Source organism: Ursus maritimus, unplaced genomic scaffold (assembly GCF_017311325.1).
Source record: "Ursus maritimus isolate PB19 unplaced genomic scaffold, ASM1731132v1 scaffold_27, whole genome shotgun sequence".
NCBI lineage: Eukaryota > Metazoa > Chordata > Mammalia > Carnivora > Ursidae > Ursus > Ursus maritimus.
In genome coordinates this window covers 25,221,279-25,234,547 of record NW_024425230.1, presented here as the reverse complement: position 1 = coordinate 25,234,547, position 13,269 = coordinate 25,221,279, and the positions used below count along the sequence as shown (strand labels likewise).

At 56.7% G+C, this 13,269-nt stretch overlaps 1 protein-coding gene across 1 annotated transcript; it reads right to left on the bottom strand.

Moving 5' to 3' along the window:
- Positions 1–9,133: 9,133 nt before the first annotated feature.
- On the bottom strand, positions 9,134–12,190 carry CTXND1 (cortexin domain containing 1). The gene has a single exon (XM_040642889.1). It carries the CDS (start codon positions 12,148–12,150, stop codon positions 11,971–11,973), a length of 180 nt encoding a protein of 59 aa, XP_040498823.1. The 5' UTR covers positions 12,151–12,190; the 3' UTR covers positions 9,134–11,970.
- Between the last annotated feature and the right edge of the window lie 1,079 nt (positions 12,191–13,269).

Below are 13,269 nucleotides of genomic sequence, written 5' to 3'. Positions count from 1 at the left end.
TCAAAGTCCACTCACTCAAATGTTAATCTCATCTGGAAAATACCTCCATAGCAGCATCCAGGCTAATGTTGGACCAAACATGTGGGTATCACGGCCCAGCCACGTTGACACATAAAATCATCACAGCACCCCACACATCCAGTATTCCTTGGGGGCTGACTCGTGGGGTGCAGAGTTCGTCCACGGGCACTGTGGCTGTCTCAGCACATCGCAAGCCTCGGGTAGAGACCCCAGGTTGTGGGCACACACACCTGAACTGTGAGAGAGCAGAAAGGGGGCCGGGGGCTCGCTTTGCTTCCCCTGTAAGCCCATGAGAATCCACAGACTGAGCCCCACCCACAGCAGACGGGCAGCCCCTGTCCCAACCTGGTTCCCGGTCCCCACAGTGACTTCTCTTGAGCTGAAGGACCTCACAGCAGAGCCTGTCCGTCAGGTCATGCCATCCCTTCATTTCGAAATCTTTGTTGAGCGTCCTCTCTGTGTCAGGCACTGTTCTGGGCACAAAAGATGCAGCGGAGCACAGAAGAGCCCACCCTCTGCCCTCGTGGGGCTTGATTTCCAGTAGGAGAGAGACAGACAATAAGCAAAGGGACAAGGAAGAGACAGACCGCGTGTAAGGTAGCGATGCGGTCTCTGGAGCACTGGGGTATGCAGGTGGTCAGGGAAGGCTAGTGTCTTAGGTTCTTGGTGCTTCCCTGCCAGGCAGCTGGAGGAAGGGAGGGAGTCAGCCGGATGGATATCTGCAGAGAGAGAATGCTCCAGGCAGAGGGACTAGTCAGGGCAAAGCCCCAAGGATGGGGCATCATGCTTATCACTTCTGGGAACATAAGGAGGCTGAATTTCTCCCATGAAAGCATTCCAGGGCAGGGAAGTCTGGAGTTTTATGGTAATACCACAGTGTCCTGGAGAGCCCACACCATTCACTCTCAGCATAGGTTTTCATCTTCAAGGCCGCCTCATGGCACCAAAGGCTGCTGGAGCTCCAGTCACTATGCCCAAGTTCCAGGCCTGCAGAAAAAGGAAATCAAGAGGCAGGGGGTGGGGAGAATAGAAGCACCCCCTTCCGGCTGAGTTATGTCAATTTAAGCAGCCTCCCTGGGAGTTCTGTACCACACTTTTCATCTGATTTCATTGGCAAAAATCACAAGACCACACCTCATTGCAAGGAAGTCTGAGAATGCAGTTTCTTAGCTGAATGCATTGTTTCCTCTGTTAAAACCTGAGCTCAGTGGCTAAAGAGGAGGAGGGGAATGGATACTGGGGAGCCGCTGGTGGTCTCTGCGGCCCGCAGGCTGGGAGGCGAGGAGGGGAATGGATACTGGGGAGCCGCTGGTGTTCTCTGCAGTCCGCAGGCTGGGAGGCCTCAAACTTGGAGGCAGACCTGCTCTCACGCGCTGACTCATGGAGCTGAGGCCTGGGCCATCGTCTCCAATCTTTGCTGATTTCGGCGGAATTCCTGTGTAGCTCAGATGGCTGCAGGGCCTCCCAGACCCCCACCGTCTGAAGAAGATTGACCCAAACACTCACTCTCAGGATTTGGAAGGCCAGACCCTTCCCGCGGATTTCTCTGCATTCCTGGAGGCTTGTGTTCCATCGGCTCCGCTAGCATCCCTGTTCTCCACCCTGTGTTGGAGATTGTTCCTCTCGCTCTGTCTCCTGGCATCCTTTGGCGTGAGGTTTCCATCCTCTTTGCCTTGGAGGCCTGACGTCACTGCGGCTAAACACCTGCTGTGTCAGCTGCTATCAGCTGGATGCTGGTATCAGCTACGGAGAGCACGCATTTAGCCCCTTGCCATGCACTTAGTGCTTCCGGGGCAGGTGGTGCGGGGACATCTGCTGGGTGGGGCTGTGGAGCCCGAGACACAGAGGGCAGGGGCAGGGGCAGCCAGCTGTCATCGTGGCCCCAGACGCATCCACGCAGCAGAGCAGGACGTCTCAGCTGGGTCCTTCCTGGGCTCCCTCCACCGCAGCCTCTCTCCTCTCCAGGAGAGGTCAGTCAATGAGCCGTCTTTGGTTTGGGAGCTGACCTTATCGAAAGGTCAAGAAATACACAACAGTGGCACTTGTGGCCTGATTTTCTTTCACAACAGTCTGTTGTGCACCAGAGGCTTTTTGAAACTGTGCACAGAGTTTGCAGTTTTGGTGGCTTGTCCAAGGATGAGGCTAACCTCAGGCCAAGACCATATTTTTGGGGACAAGGGAGCCTTAGGATTTTAAGTACCGTATTGATTTTATCTCAAAGATTCCTGATGCAAAATGGATCTCAAAAGTGGTTATATGGTTTTTTTCTTTTTTTAGTTTGGAAGCATATATTTTTAATGCCCTCAGGAAAAATTAACGTGTCAGGGTTGCCTTCCAAAGCATGAATCTGTTTCCTGTATCTGTTCCTTTCCTGCCCCCTCGGCAGGACCCCCGGGCCTGGGGGAGACTCAGGAAGGACGCAGAGGGGCCACTGGTCGACGGGAGATGGCGGGGAGTGCGTGCGTCCTTGCCGATCTGCTGTTTTGTGTCTTTGGTTTGGTTTTTCATGGTCTCGGAGACTAAGACCGGGGCCAGGATTATTCAGACACTGTGCCAACAACACACCCAAAAGCTGGAGCCGTGAGTCTTTTCTTAAAGCGGGATCGGAATGGAACATCTCTGTGTCCACTGACCAGTGTCGTCTGATGATTCGAGCAACGTCTGCCTTCTCCAGACGCTAAGCTCCCGGGGGCAGAGTCAGCTGCCGCTCGCAGAAAGTTCTCCACGACCTAGCACAGCGCCTACCCAGCACATAGTAGGCACTCAGCGCGTAGCTGCTAAATGAATGAACATCTGGGAGATCACTGGGGACAGGATTCTGCCCCTAAGCCAGCAGACACCTGGAGACCCACTTCTGCCTCCGTATTTAAGAGGAGTTAAGTGAAGCTACACACTTAAATAAAAGACATCCTGTTCTCCCGCCTCAACGTATGTTTTCATAACGACAACACAAAAATAGTTGCAAAACCATTTATGGCGTTTGATTGAAAATTGGCAAGACACCAAGCATAACAGTTTGCTTATTTTTCTTTTTTTAATTGAAGTATAATTGATGTACAGGGTTCTGTTAGTTTCAGGTGTATAGAGGTTCAGCACTTACGTGCATCACCCGTGCCCATCACGACGAGTGTCCGCTGGATCCCCTACCTCGGGGGCACCCCTCCTCCTCTCGCCACCCCTCTGACCATCAGTCTCTTCTCCTATCAAACATAACAGTTCAGCCATTGCACGTGAGCCGTGCTGGGGAGGGGGGCAGTTTGAGATGAGCATTTAAGACATACAAGTTCATGAGTTGTTCTATAAATATTTTTAAATAAAATTTTAAAATTTTAAATTTATCATTCTTGCCTTAATTTCATTAGAATCACTATTTTGTCATAACCAAGCTTTTGCCGTGATTTGGGTTTTGTTGAGAGACTGATCTAAATGATGAAAAAGAAATTGAATTATACTCAAACGTACAAAATATAGCCTCACAAAACTCTAATGTTAAAAATTGCAAAATGGAATTTATTTTATATGCATTTGTCAGTTATTTTTCTTTGATAATATCCAAAGTCTCCATGAAAATTAAAGGCAAGATACAATTTATAATTGAAGAACCTTGCATATCAAAATTACCTAAACCAAGCTGAAATGTTTAAATTTATTTTTTAAAAATTAATTAAATCCTTTCATGTACTTCTGATAAAAATGAAGCAATTCGCAAGCCTAGTGCTCGGTGTCCATCTGGTCACCACAGTGAACAGTTAGTAGCACTCTGTGTGTCGTGATGAGGCCCGACGTGCAGATGAATTAATGCGAATCCGTTACTATTGCAAAATGTGCCCTACTCGCCGCGTGCGGCTGTCGTGACGACGGGGTGCTCTGTGTCCCTAGAAGCACGGGTTGGACAAAGAGCAGGAAAACGGGAATCTGCTGCAGCTGCGAAAGGCCACTGGTGTGGACGTGAATCAGTTGCATCGCGCTGGGGGTGCTGAACCAGCTAACCCGTCGTCTTTCCTTTACCCACTGTCCTTTGCCGCTGCCCTCCCTCCCTGCGTCAGGGGACGGGCCCACCTCCCATGGTGGGCGTGACCCACCGCGGACCGCGTGCCATTCACCCTGGTTTATTTGGACGCCGCGCAGGATGGGGCGAGGCTGCGCCCGGGGCCCGGCCAGTGTCACTCATGGGAGGGGCACCTGGGGTGTAGTTGATACCCCAGGCGGACCCTCGAGGGGCAGAGGGGCCCCTGTGGCCCTGACGTGAATGCGTGCATGTCTGTCTGTCACGTGCGGGCCCCCTGAAGCGTGAGTCCCGGGGAAGGACCCCCTTGCCCGGGATCAAGGGCAGTCCCGCTGCCTTACCTCCCTCTCTGGGCCCCACATTTTGTGCAACGATGTGCAAAGACTCGTTCCTTGCTCAGATCTGAGTGAGTGGCTGAGGCTGGACTCCAGGACTTCGAGCCTGGAGGGCAACGCTTCTCTCCGGCCGGAGATGATGGTTCAGTGGGTGGAACTGTGCCTTTGATACGTGGTTTGTGTGCAAACCCCGGTCACACGGGAGCTGCTCGTGAACGTGGGCGGCGCTGTCCTCGCAGAGCTCGCTGCTTCGTGGCTGTGAGCTCAACACCAAGCTCGTCTCTCAAATCAGAGGGGAGCTTGACCTGCTCCCGGGAGGCCCCTTACAGCACTGCTGGTGGAGCCCAGGCTCCAGCCTCCAGGACGTCCAGTCCGTACGCCTTCTGCTCATGGCCCTGAGCCCCCTTTCTACCTACGGGGTGAAGCCCGACATCTCCCCGCTTCATGGGCTAACTGATGCGCCCTGGGGGTGGCTTATAATACCGCGTGGGATTATTTGGGGGTGTATTGGCCAGCCGCTTCCCTGTGTGGTCAGGCTGAGGGGTTCCCAGTTCCGTGGACCTTCTTGACTGTGTGTCAGGCAAGAAGACACTCTTTCTCTGGGAGAAAGGCATATAGCAGGACTTAGCCAGGGTGCCCCTGGCTTTCGTACAGCCGGCTGGTGGGGGGACCAAACTGTGTAAGAAAGGGCATCGAGGACTGCTCCTGCCCTCCTCTTTCCCAAATACTCAGTTAGGACATGGGTTTTGTGCACTAGCTGGGCCAAGCCTAAGATCTGTTGTCAGGGAAGAACAGCAGGGCCCGACGCAGTGATGCTCCGTTTGTCTCCCTGCATGTGGTCTCCGTCCTTCCCCGCCCCGCTGTGTCCTGGGAGGCTGACCTCTGGGGATGACGGTGCCCAGGCTCACGGCCTCTGGCTTCAGGCCGAGAGTGGAATGCAGGAGGGGAAAGAAGCCGGGAGTAGTTGTTTTCCTCACTCCTTCCTTCTGGGCCCCCGGTTTGGTGTGGCTGCGTCCCACTGGGTCCCTCTACCCATGGCTCACAGCTCCCGTGGGCAGCACGGCCGCCCCCCACCCCAAGCCAGGGATGGCAATGGCTTCTCATCGTCATCAATCCTGGGTTATTCACCAGCCCTTGCGGGTTCTCTTAAACCTGTCTACACATCCGAAAATAGGAGGGGACCCCCTAAATTAAGCCCTCCTCAATGAATCCTTTGAGTACACAAAGGAATGTCTGGAATGATGTCTGGAATTTCCCTGGAATACTGCAGAGGAAGGAAACTGAGGGCTCAGGGAGATGGGAATATTGGAGTGAGTGCATTCTGTGCGACTGACTGGTTCAGTCACCCCAAAACCAAGCTCTCTGGAGGGCCCTGAGGCCAATTCCATCACAAAGCCATTAAGAATGCATTAGGAAGGGCGGGGGTCCCCAGCACGCTTGAGGAGCTCTCCTTCAGGTTGGAGACAATGGTGGGAGATGAGGTTCCAGATGTCAGCAGTAATAATGGGGTCCCACAGACTGGAAGGGGCCACGTGGTACAGGGGACCCAAAGGTATAGGGAGTGTCTGTAGCAGACAGGATACCGTGTGGAGCTTCTCAGCATCCCAGGAGGAGAATCAGAGCTCAACTGTAGAAGATTCAGGAAGAGAGGATTCAGGGCCGTACTGGGGAGATGTATGTGGAAGGACGTCTTTGAAAAGGTCTTGAACGTGAAGATAATCGTGTGCCAATGAAATGCCCATCAGAAGACATCCACAGCAGAGAAGGCTCTCGATAATTAGGTGGGGATGTCATCCCCCTCCCTTACCCACTCTGGTGCTTGCTTCCACAGTGGCCACAGTGGAAGGGATGGAGGCCGTATATGGGTTCAACAATGTGGGCTCCCCCTCACCAAGGCTCCTCTGCTTCCATCATCTCCAGATATGCAAGGAGGTGAGTGCGGCCAATGTCCAGCCCCTGGTAGGACACCATTCCCCAGGAGTGGGCTGTGGGAACAGGCCAGCCACTTGGGGGTGGGTTGATTATACGGGACCCCTTCGATCATGGAGGGTGGAGGGAAGAACTTCATATTCTGGATGTAGACTTGCCCTCCCTGCCGCCCCAGCATTTGTTGGGTTTCATCCATTTCCGTGCATCTCAGCCACATGACCTTCCCCCGAAGAGTGCATTTGCAAAGGAAATGCAGCAGTGGGCTCCAGCCCCGGAAATTCACTGCTATAGCACTTCCCTCGTCACCCAGAAGCAGTGGGCATGATGGAAATTTGCAGTGTGCTGTGGACAGCTCAGCTCTGGTGGCTGACCTACAGAACGCAGCATCCGCCCTAAACCAGAGGCCCCATAGTGCCGCCTTCCCCCTAGCTGGAGGATCCGAGTCTGGAAACCAAGGGATGGAGGCAAAAGGAGTCCTCTGGCTGCTAGACCCAATAATAACCCACTTATTTTTGTTTTTCGCCCTTGTATCCTCAGCCTTGGTGGGTCTGGGAATTCTTAGTGAGGGAGAAGAGATGCTTCCACCAGGGTACACAGTTACAGGTGGGCTAAGTCAGAAACAGATCGTTGTCCTCTTGTTGACCAGGGGGCAGAGAAGGGGATCGCTGCACGGTCAGAGTGATCTATCCCAACTGCACGATGGGGGTGGGGAGCAAGGAGGACTGGCTCTGGAGCTCAGAGGTTCACTGGGGAGCCTCTTGTGACTCCCATTCTGTACCCCCCAGTGGCGCTGACGGTCCTGAGACCGTAGTCGGAGTGGCGCTCTCCTAGGGCACCTGTTCTCTCCGAGCAGGTGAGGCCTTCCAAGTCTCTTCGCGTTCTCTGTGGGTTGGTAGGAACTGGCAACCTGGTGAAGACAGGCCGTCAAGAATGTGAATCTTCCGTGAATGAAGATTCGGGGCATCCGCCAGGTGGACTACTCCAAAGGCCATGGGAATGCTGGAAGGTAGAGGGACGTGGAGTGGGCGGGGAGGAAGGACGCCGTGATTATCGGGCTGGGCCTGGTGGCCAGCCACGGAAGGGAGGACTGGAGCAGCTGCGCTTCATACGAATGGTTTACTTACTCACCTGGAGGTGGGTAAGTCCCAGGTGGGAGCAGGACTGCATTGCTACTCGCCCCTCCCCCAGACGGTATGGTGGTTCATGGAACTTGAGGTCACCCCTGTGCGGGGCACATACAAACCTGTTCCCCATTCAAGCGAAGTTCACGGATGGATACTGAGTGCTGACAGGGCTGGGTTGTGCTGGTTGTGTTCGCTCCAGAGCTCTGGCAGATAGGAACCGCTGCACCCAGCGTCCCCGACCACAGGGTTCTATTGTTTTGGCTGATGGGAGAGCCGGAGGAGAGACCTGAGGGCTGAAGGTGAGAGATCAAGGTGTACCTTCCCCCCACGTTCTCCCTGCCGGGCTGCCGTTTGAGCAGGAGTTTGGCCGTCTCCCTGTGGCCACGGCTCCTGTCAGTGTCCCCTCCCCCACTGTCACAGTCCTGCTGGGTTCTGAGAACCCGCTGCCTCCTTGCCACGTCAGGCCGAGCTGGAGACGGCCTCACACCGTGGCCCGATTTTCCATCCCGTGTTGTTTCCCTGAGCCCTGCCCGACCTCTCAGTACTCTTTCCTTGGACCCTCAAAGCAGGAAACGCTTTGGGCAGCCATCTCTTTCCTGATGGGAGGCGGGCTGGCTCAGGTACCAAAGACAAACTCCACAGGAGGGAGGGAGAGCCTCGGCTGGTAACCATCGAGGACACAAGGATCCAGGGGCAGGGCCGGGGGAGCGGAGGCCATCTGCCCCCTTGATGCAGCCAACCTGTGTTTGGACAGAACGGCGGGAAATGCGGGTGTGGACCCGGGGAGCTCAGCGGGGGCACCTCTCAGCAGATGGGGCCAGTGGCCAGAGATGTCCGTGCAGCTTGTCGACCATCACGGGTAGCAGGGCCGGTCTTCAACGGTGAGACCGCGGGGCTCGGAACCGCAGCAGTGGACACACAGGGCACGGCGATTCTCTGCAGCTGGTGTTTGGAAGCACAGCCAGCTCCTTTTAGATGGAGCTGGCCTCTGGAGTTCAGGGACAGGGTTACCGGTGAGGGATACCTGGGGCTTTCAATTCCATAAAAACTTGGTAGACATTTGAGCGACTAGTTGGAAAAAATACAGCAGAGATGTTGGGAATTGGTACTCCGGGCTGGTGAAGCGCGTGTCCTGTTTCTCCCATCAGCCTCTCGGAGCATTCTCGGTGGCCGTGCGTCTCCTGCTGTCGGTCCCTCCGACTGTGGGTGCTGCCCCACCTGTCCCTTTCCAGATCGCATTCCCTCCCACGGCCCGCTGTCCAGATGCCTTTATTGTCCCCAAATACCACCGCCACAGAATGGACTGGGGCACAGACATTACTGAGAGTCTGGAGGGGCCTGGGGGGCTGAGCAGAGCACAGTGCAGACAACAGCCCAAAGTGACCACTGGACACCACGGTCTGGAAAATCCGCCATCCTTTCTCTGCAGTGGGGACTTTCTGGTTGGTTGTCTTTCCCTTAGGTCTGGGACTGTGGCCAACGTCACAGACTTCTCTCTTCCACTGAATGCTTGCACTTCCTCTCTGCCAGCTTCCAGTCTTCAAGAATCCTGTTCATTTCTTTTGCTGGAAGTTTCTCTCTCCATTCACACCCCCAAACCTCATCTCAACTAGCTGGAAACTGGCTAAGAGGCTCTGGCCCCAGGAGCCCACATCCTCATCCTGAGAAAGAGCAACAACAGAAGCTCCAAATTCCCTTTAATACAAGTAAATGCGATGTGTGTCTTAGGTGGAGGGGCTGGGGTTCATTCTCTTCCCCACTGTCCTGAGCAAGCTCCCACGGTCTATCACATCTGTCTTTATCTGTCTTTTCTCTCTTGGTGCACGTATAATAGGGAAAATGAAAGCAATCTGAGTCCTTAATAATAGGAGTCTGGATAATTGTGTACACGCACTAGACGGCATGTCCCACAGCCACTCAAATGATAAATAGGAAGATGGTAGCAGAAATACACTCATGAGATGATGTTAGGAGGGAGCGTGATTTTCAATTATGTAACTGATGACATTTATAGAAAAATGTATCTTGCATTTGGACAAGGATTAGAAAGGAGTGTATGGTACACAATGAAAATCACTCTTTTGCTGGAGGCTTGGATGGGGTGTGATTTTTTTATTTTTGATCTTTTCTGAAATGTTATTTCCCCATGCCACCAAAAAAAAAAAAACCACCCAAATAAACAAAAAAAACAGTCCAGAGATAGGGTGGGAAACATCAGCAAATCTAAGTGTGGAAAAAGAATGAAGTGGGAGCACGGGGTCCCTAGGGCCGTGCTTCTCAAACTTCGGTGCTCTCACCAGCCGCTTGGTGGCTCTCGCCAGCAGATTCCTGGGCGCCATCCCCAGAGACACAGAGCCTGAAGGTCTGGACTGGGCCCAGGATCCTGGATTTCCAGCGAGCTCCAAACCATTGCAGAGGTGACCCTAGGGCACCAGTCTTTCCCTCCTGAGGATTCCAGAGTATCTCCAGGTGAGGGCTTCCGGAGCTCCTCCATTCTTGGGAGCTGACTGGGAGCTGCTTCTGATTTCCGTCGTGAATCCACACCGATGGGTTTTCACAGAAGTGCGGGCTGTCTCTGAGGTAGGCTGCAGAGCCGAGGCCCTTGCTCTAGATCCTTCCTTCATCCAGAGTCTCCGTGCATCACCGTTCACTGCCCTTGCCAGCTGCCTCTTTGTGCATCCCACACAGCACGTGTGCATGTGTGTGTGTGGGGGGGGGACAGCTGGACAGGTCCTGCGATGTGCCTAAACACCTGAGACCTTGTTCACTTTCAGGGGTCACCTAGTGGTGACGGTGCTTTGGAAAGCCACTGCCCGGGTGCCTGGGCTGGAGTGGGACCCAGAGCTGGGATGCAGGCGACGGGAAGGGAGCCTTGCCCTTCTTCACAGGTGCAGGTCTCTCCTGATGGGGATGGTCGGCCGTGCCTCGGAGGGAGGGGGCTCTAGGGTAACTTCACACTGTGTGTGGTTCCACAGTGACAATGACAATGATGTACATGAATAGACACCATATCCCTTGAGATCAGGTGCTGGGAGAGGTTGCTGTGAGTGTCCCTCTGACCAGGGGTCCTGGCTGGGAGATTTGGCCCAGCAAGTGGCCCTGGGAGGTTGAGGAAAGTCCGGGCTTCCAGGCTCTGCTGGGAGGGGGATCCTGGAACCTGTGCCCCTCCCGGCTCAGACCCCTGGCTTCTCCTGGGGGGTGGAGTCAAGGAAGGACACTGATGTCGGCCCATGTTCCTTCATTCCATCCTCACAACAACCTTGTGAGGTAGACATGGTTCCCTCACGCTACACATGAGGGAACTGGGGCTCAGAGAGGCTATTATCCGGGGTGATAGAGCAGAAGGTAAAGGAGCTGGGACTTGGGACCAGCGTGGTGGGCCCCTTGTTCTTGCTGCAAGGTCGCCGAGGGAGGTGACGGGAGAGGAGGAGACCCCAAGAACAGTCACTATCAGCAAACTGTCCCTGCCCCCCACCAGCCCCCTCCTGTCCTTTTAGCCACAGGAGCCTCGCACAAAACAAAGAAGGCAAGGCTCTTCCACCTCGTTGTGACACGAGGGGACTGAGGCACGCAGAGGGGGCGGGACTTGCTCACGGCCACACAGTCTTTGGGTGACGGAGGACGAGACCCAGGGCTCCTGGTCCAGTGCTTCCCCTGCAGCGTGTGCACATCTGAGAGACTATACAGCATGGAAGAACGTTGTGTGCGGGGAAGTCAGCAAACAGATTGAACTGTGCGGCCAGAGGCGACGCTGATGGAGCCATGACCTCGCTCAGACGATGGTTGTGACGGGACAGGAAAGTGTCCATGCTCTGCTACCAAGGGATGCGACATCGTGCGTACGGCGTGAACGTGACCATTTAAAAAGATATGTGTAAAAAAAGCCTGGGAGAAATGTATCAAACTGGCGGCTTTGGGGAGGTGGGATCGTAAGTGTTATTTTCCCCCTTTCCTTCTATTTTTCTGTGTGTTCCCAAATTCCCAAAATGCGCATTTCGTTTATGACAGGAAAAATAGACCCCTCTATGTTTTAGCTTAAAAAAATACTGCTGGGAAGCAGGCCTGTGCCTGGCGAGAAGGTGGGGTGAAGCCCCTTCCATCCGCCTCCGCCTTCGCCACCGCCCCGCGGCTGCCCAGCGGGACGGGCTGGGGATCGCGGGTCGTCTGTGCTCTGTGCCGGGAGCTGCCACGGCTCGTGCGTGTGCCGTTTTGCATTTTAAGGGCAGACAGTGTCCTCACCATGAGAGCGCTGTTGTGTGACGGCGGGGGTCTGCCCTGGACCCAGTCCCAGAAGGTGCACAGGAGCGAGGCGACAGGACCCCCCCCCCATCGTCCCACAGTGACTCCCCAGCCCCGACCGGCCTCCTGACTCCGGGGCCAGTGCTCTCCTCTCCAGGCTGGCCCACCACGGACCCCCGCGGCGCCTCACTCTGGTGCTCGAGAGGGAGCAGGTGCGGCTCCGGTAACCGGTGACCCCTCCATCCACAGCCAAACCCATTCCCGCGTCTGCGGGCGGGCTGGCCGGTGGTCACATGGAGGCCCCGGTGCCGGCGCCTCAGTCGTCCAGGTGCTGCTCCTCCCAGGTGGACGTGGGGATGGCGCTGTAAGGGTCCATGATGACCCTGGCGCAGCGAACGATCATCACCACGAGGAAGAGGCAGAGGAAGACGAAGCAGGCCAGGGTCAGCCCTTTGTCGACATCCACGTACACAGGCTCCGGCGTGGGCTCCTCCATGTCGGGGCTGCGGCCGCGGGCTCCTCCGGCTCGGGGTTGACAGGTACCATTTTCCACCCCTGCAGAGAGCCGGGGCAGTGGGGAGGCAGGGCCACAGCCCGGCCTGGGGTGGGGACACAGGCCCCTGGGTGACAGCGTGCGGCCCAGCCCCTCCTGAGGGACCCCGCCCCGAACCTCCTAGGCGACCCCCAGCTAGTGCCTGGGGGCAGGGGGGAGAGTGAGGGAGGAGGACCAGCGGGGCGGGGCCGGGTGCAGGGAGAGGCCTCCTGGGGGCGGAGCTCCCGCGCTGGCCTCCAGCCGAGACCCTTAGGAAGGGCGGTGTCACGGTGTTTCAACTCCTCCGAGCCCCTGACGGAGGGTGAGCCGAGAGCGGAGAGCCTGAACAAGGTCAGGTAAGGGGAGGACCGCAGAAGCCGTGTTTGGAACCGCGCATACGAATGGGCTGCAGAGACGCTGCTGTCACTAAATGGGGGGTAGGCGTGGAGGGTCTGCGCTGCGGGGGCCTCGGGGGGCCTTCCAGGGACGTCTGCTGAGGCCTCGCCACAGGGTTTGGGAAGCGCAGGTGCGCCTCGCCCTGCAGCCCGGGGCCTAAGACCACGCGGAGACTCCGTGGGTCGCGCCTGCGCCTCCGTGCCGAGGGCGGTGACGACGCGCAGGCGCGGGGCCGCGTGGGGGGGGGGGCGGTGGGAGTCCGCGTGGGCGGTGGAGTCCGCGTGGGGGCGGCGGGGGGCGGTGGGAGTCCGCGTGAGGCGGGGGGCGGTGGGAGTCCGCGTGGGGGCGGGGCGGCGGTGTGAGTCCGCGTGGGGCGGCGGGAGGGGCAGGGAGTCCGCGTGGGGGCGGGGGCAGTGGAGTCCGGTGGGGGCGGGGGCAGTGGGGAGTCCGCGTGGGGGGCAGGGGGCAGTGGGAGTCCGTGTGGGGGAGAGCGGCGGGAGTCGCGTGGGGCGGCGGAGGGCAGTGGGAGTCCGCGTGGGGGGCGGGGGCAGTGGGAGTCCGGTGTGGGGGGGCGGGGGCAGGGAGTCCGCGTGGGGGGGGGGGGCAGTGGGAGTCCAAGTGGGGGGGGGGGCAGTGGGAGTCCGCGTGGGGGGGGCGGGGGGGCAGTGGGAGTCCGCGTGGGGCGGG

Bases quoted from the DNA above. Each gene is read 5' to 3' on its own strand.
- CTXND1 (XM_040642889.1), bottom strand. From the start codon at position 12,150: ATGGAGGAGCCCACGCCGGAGCCTGTGTACGTGGATGTCGACAAAGGG.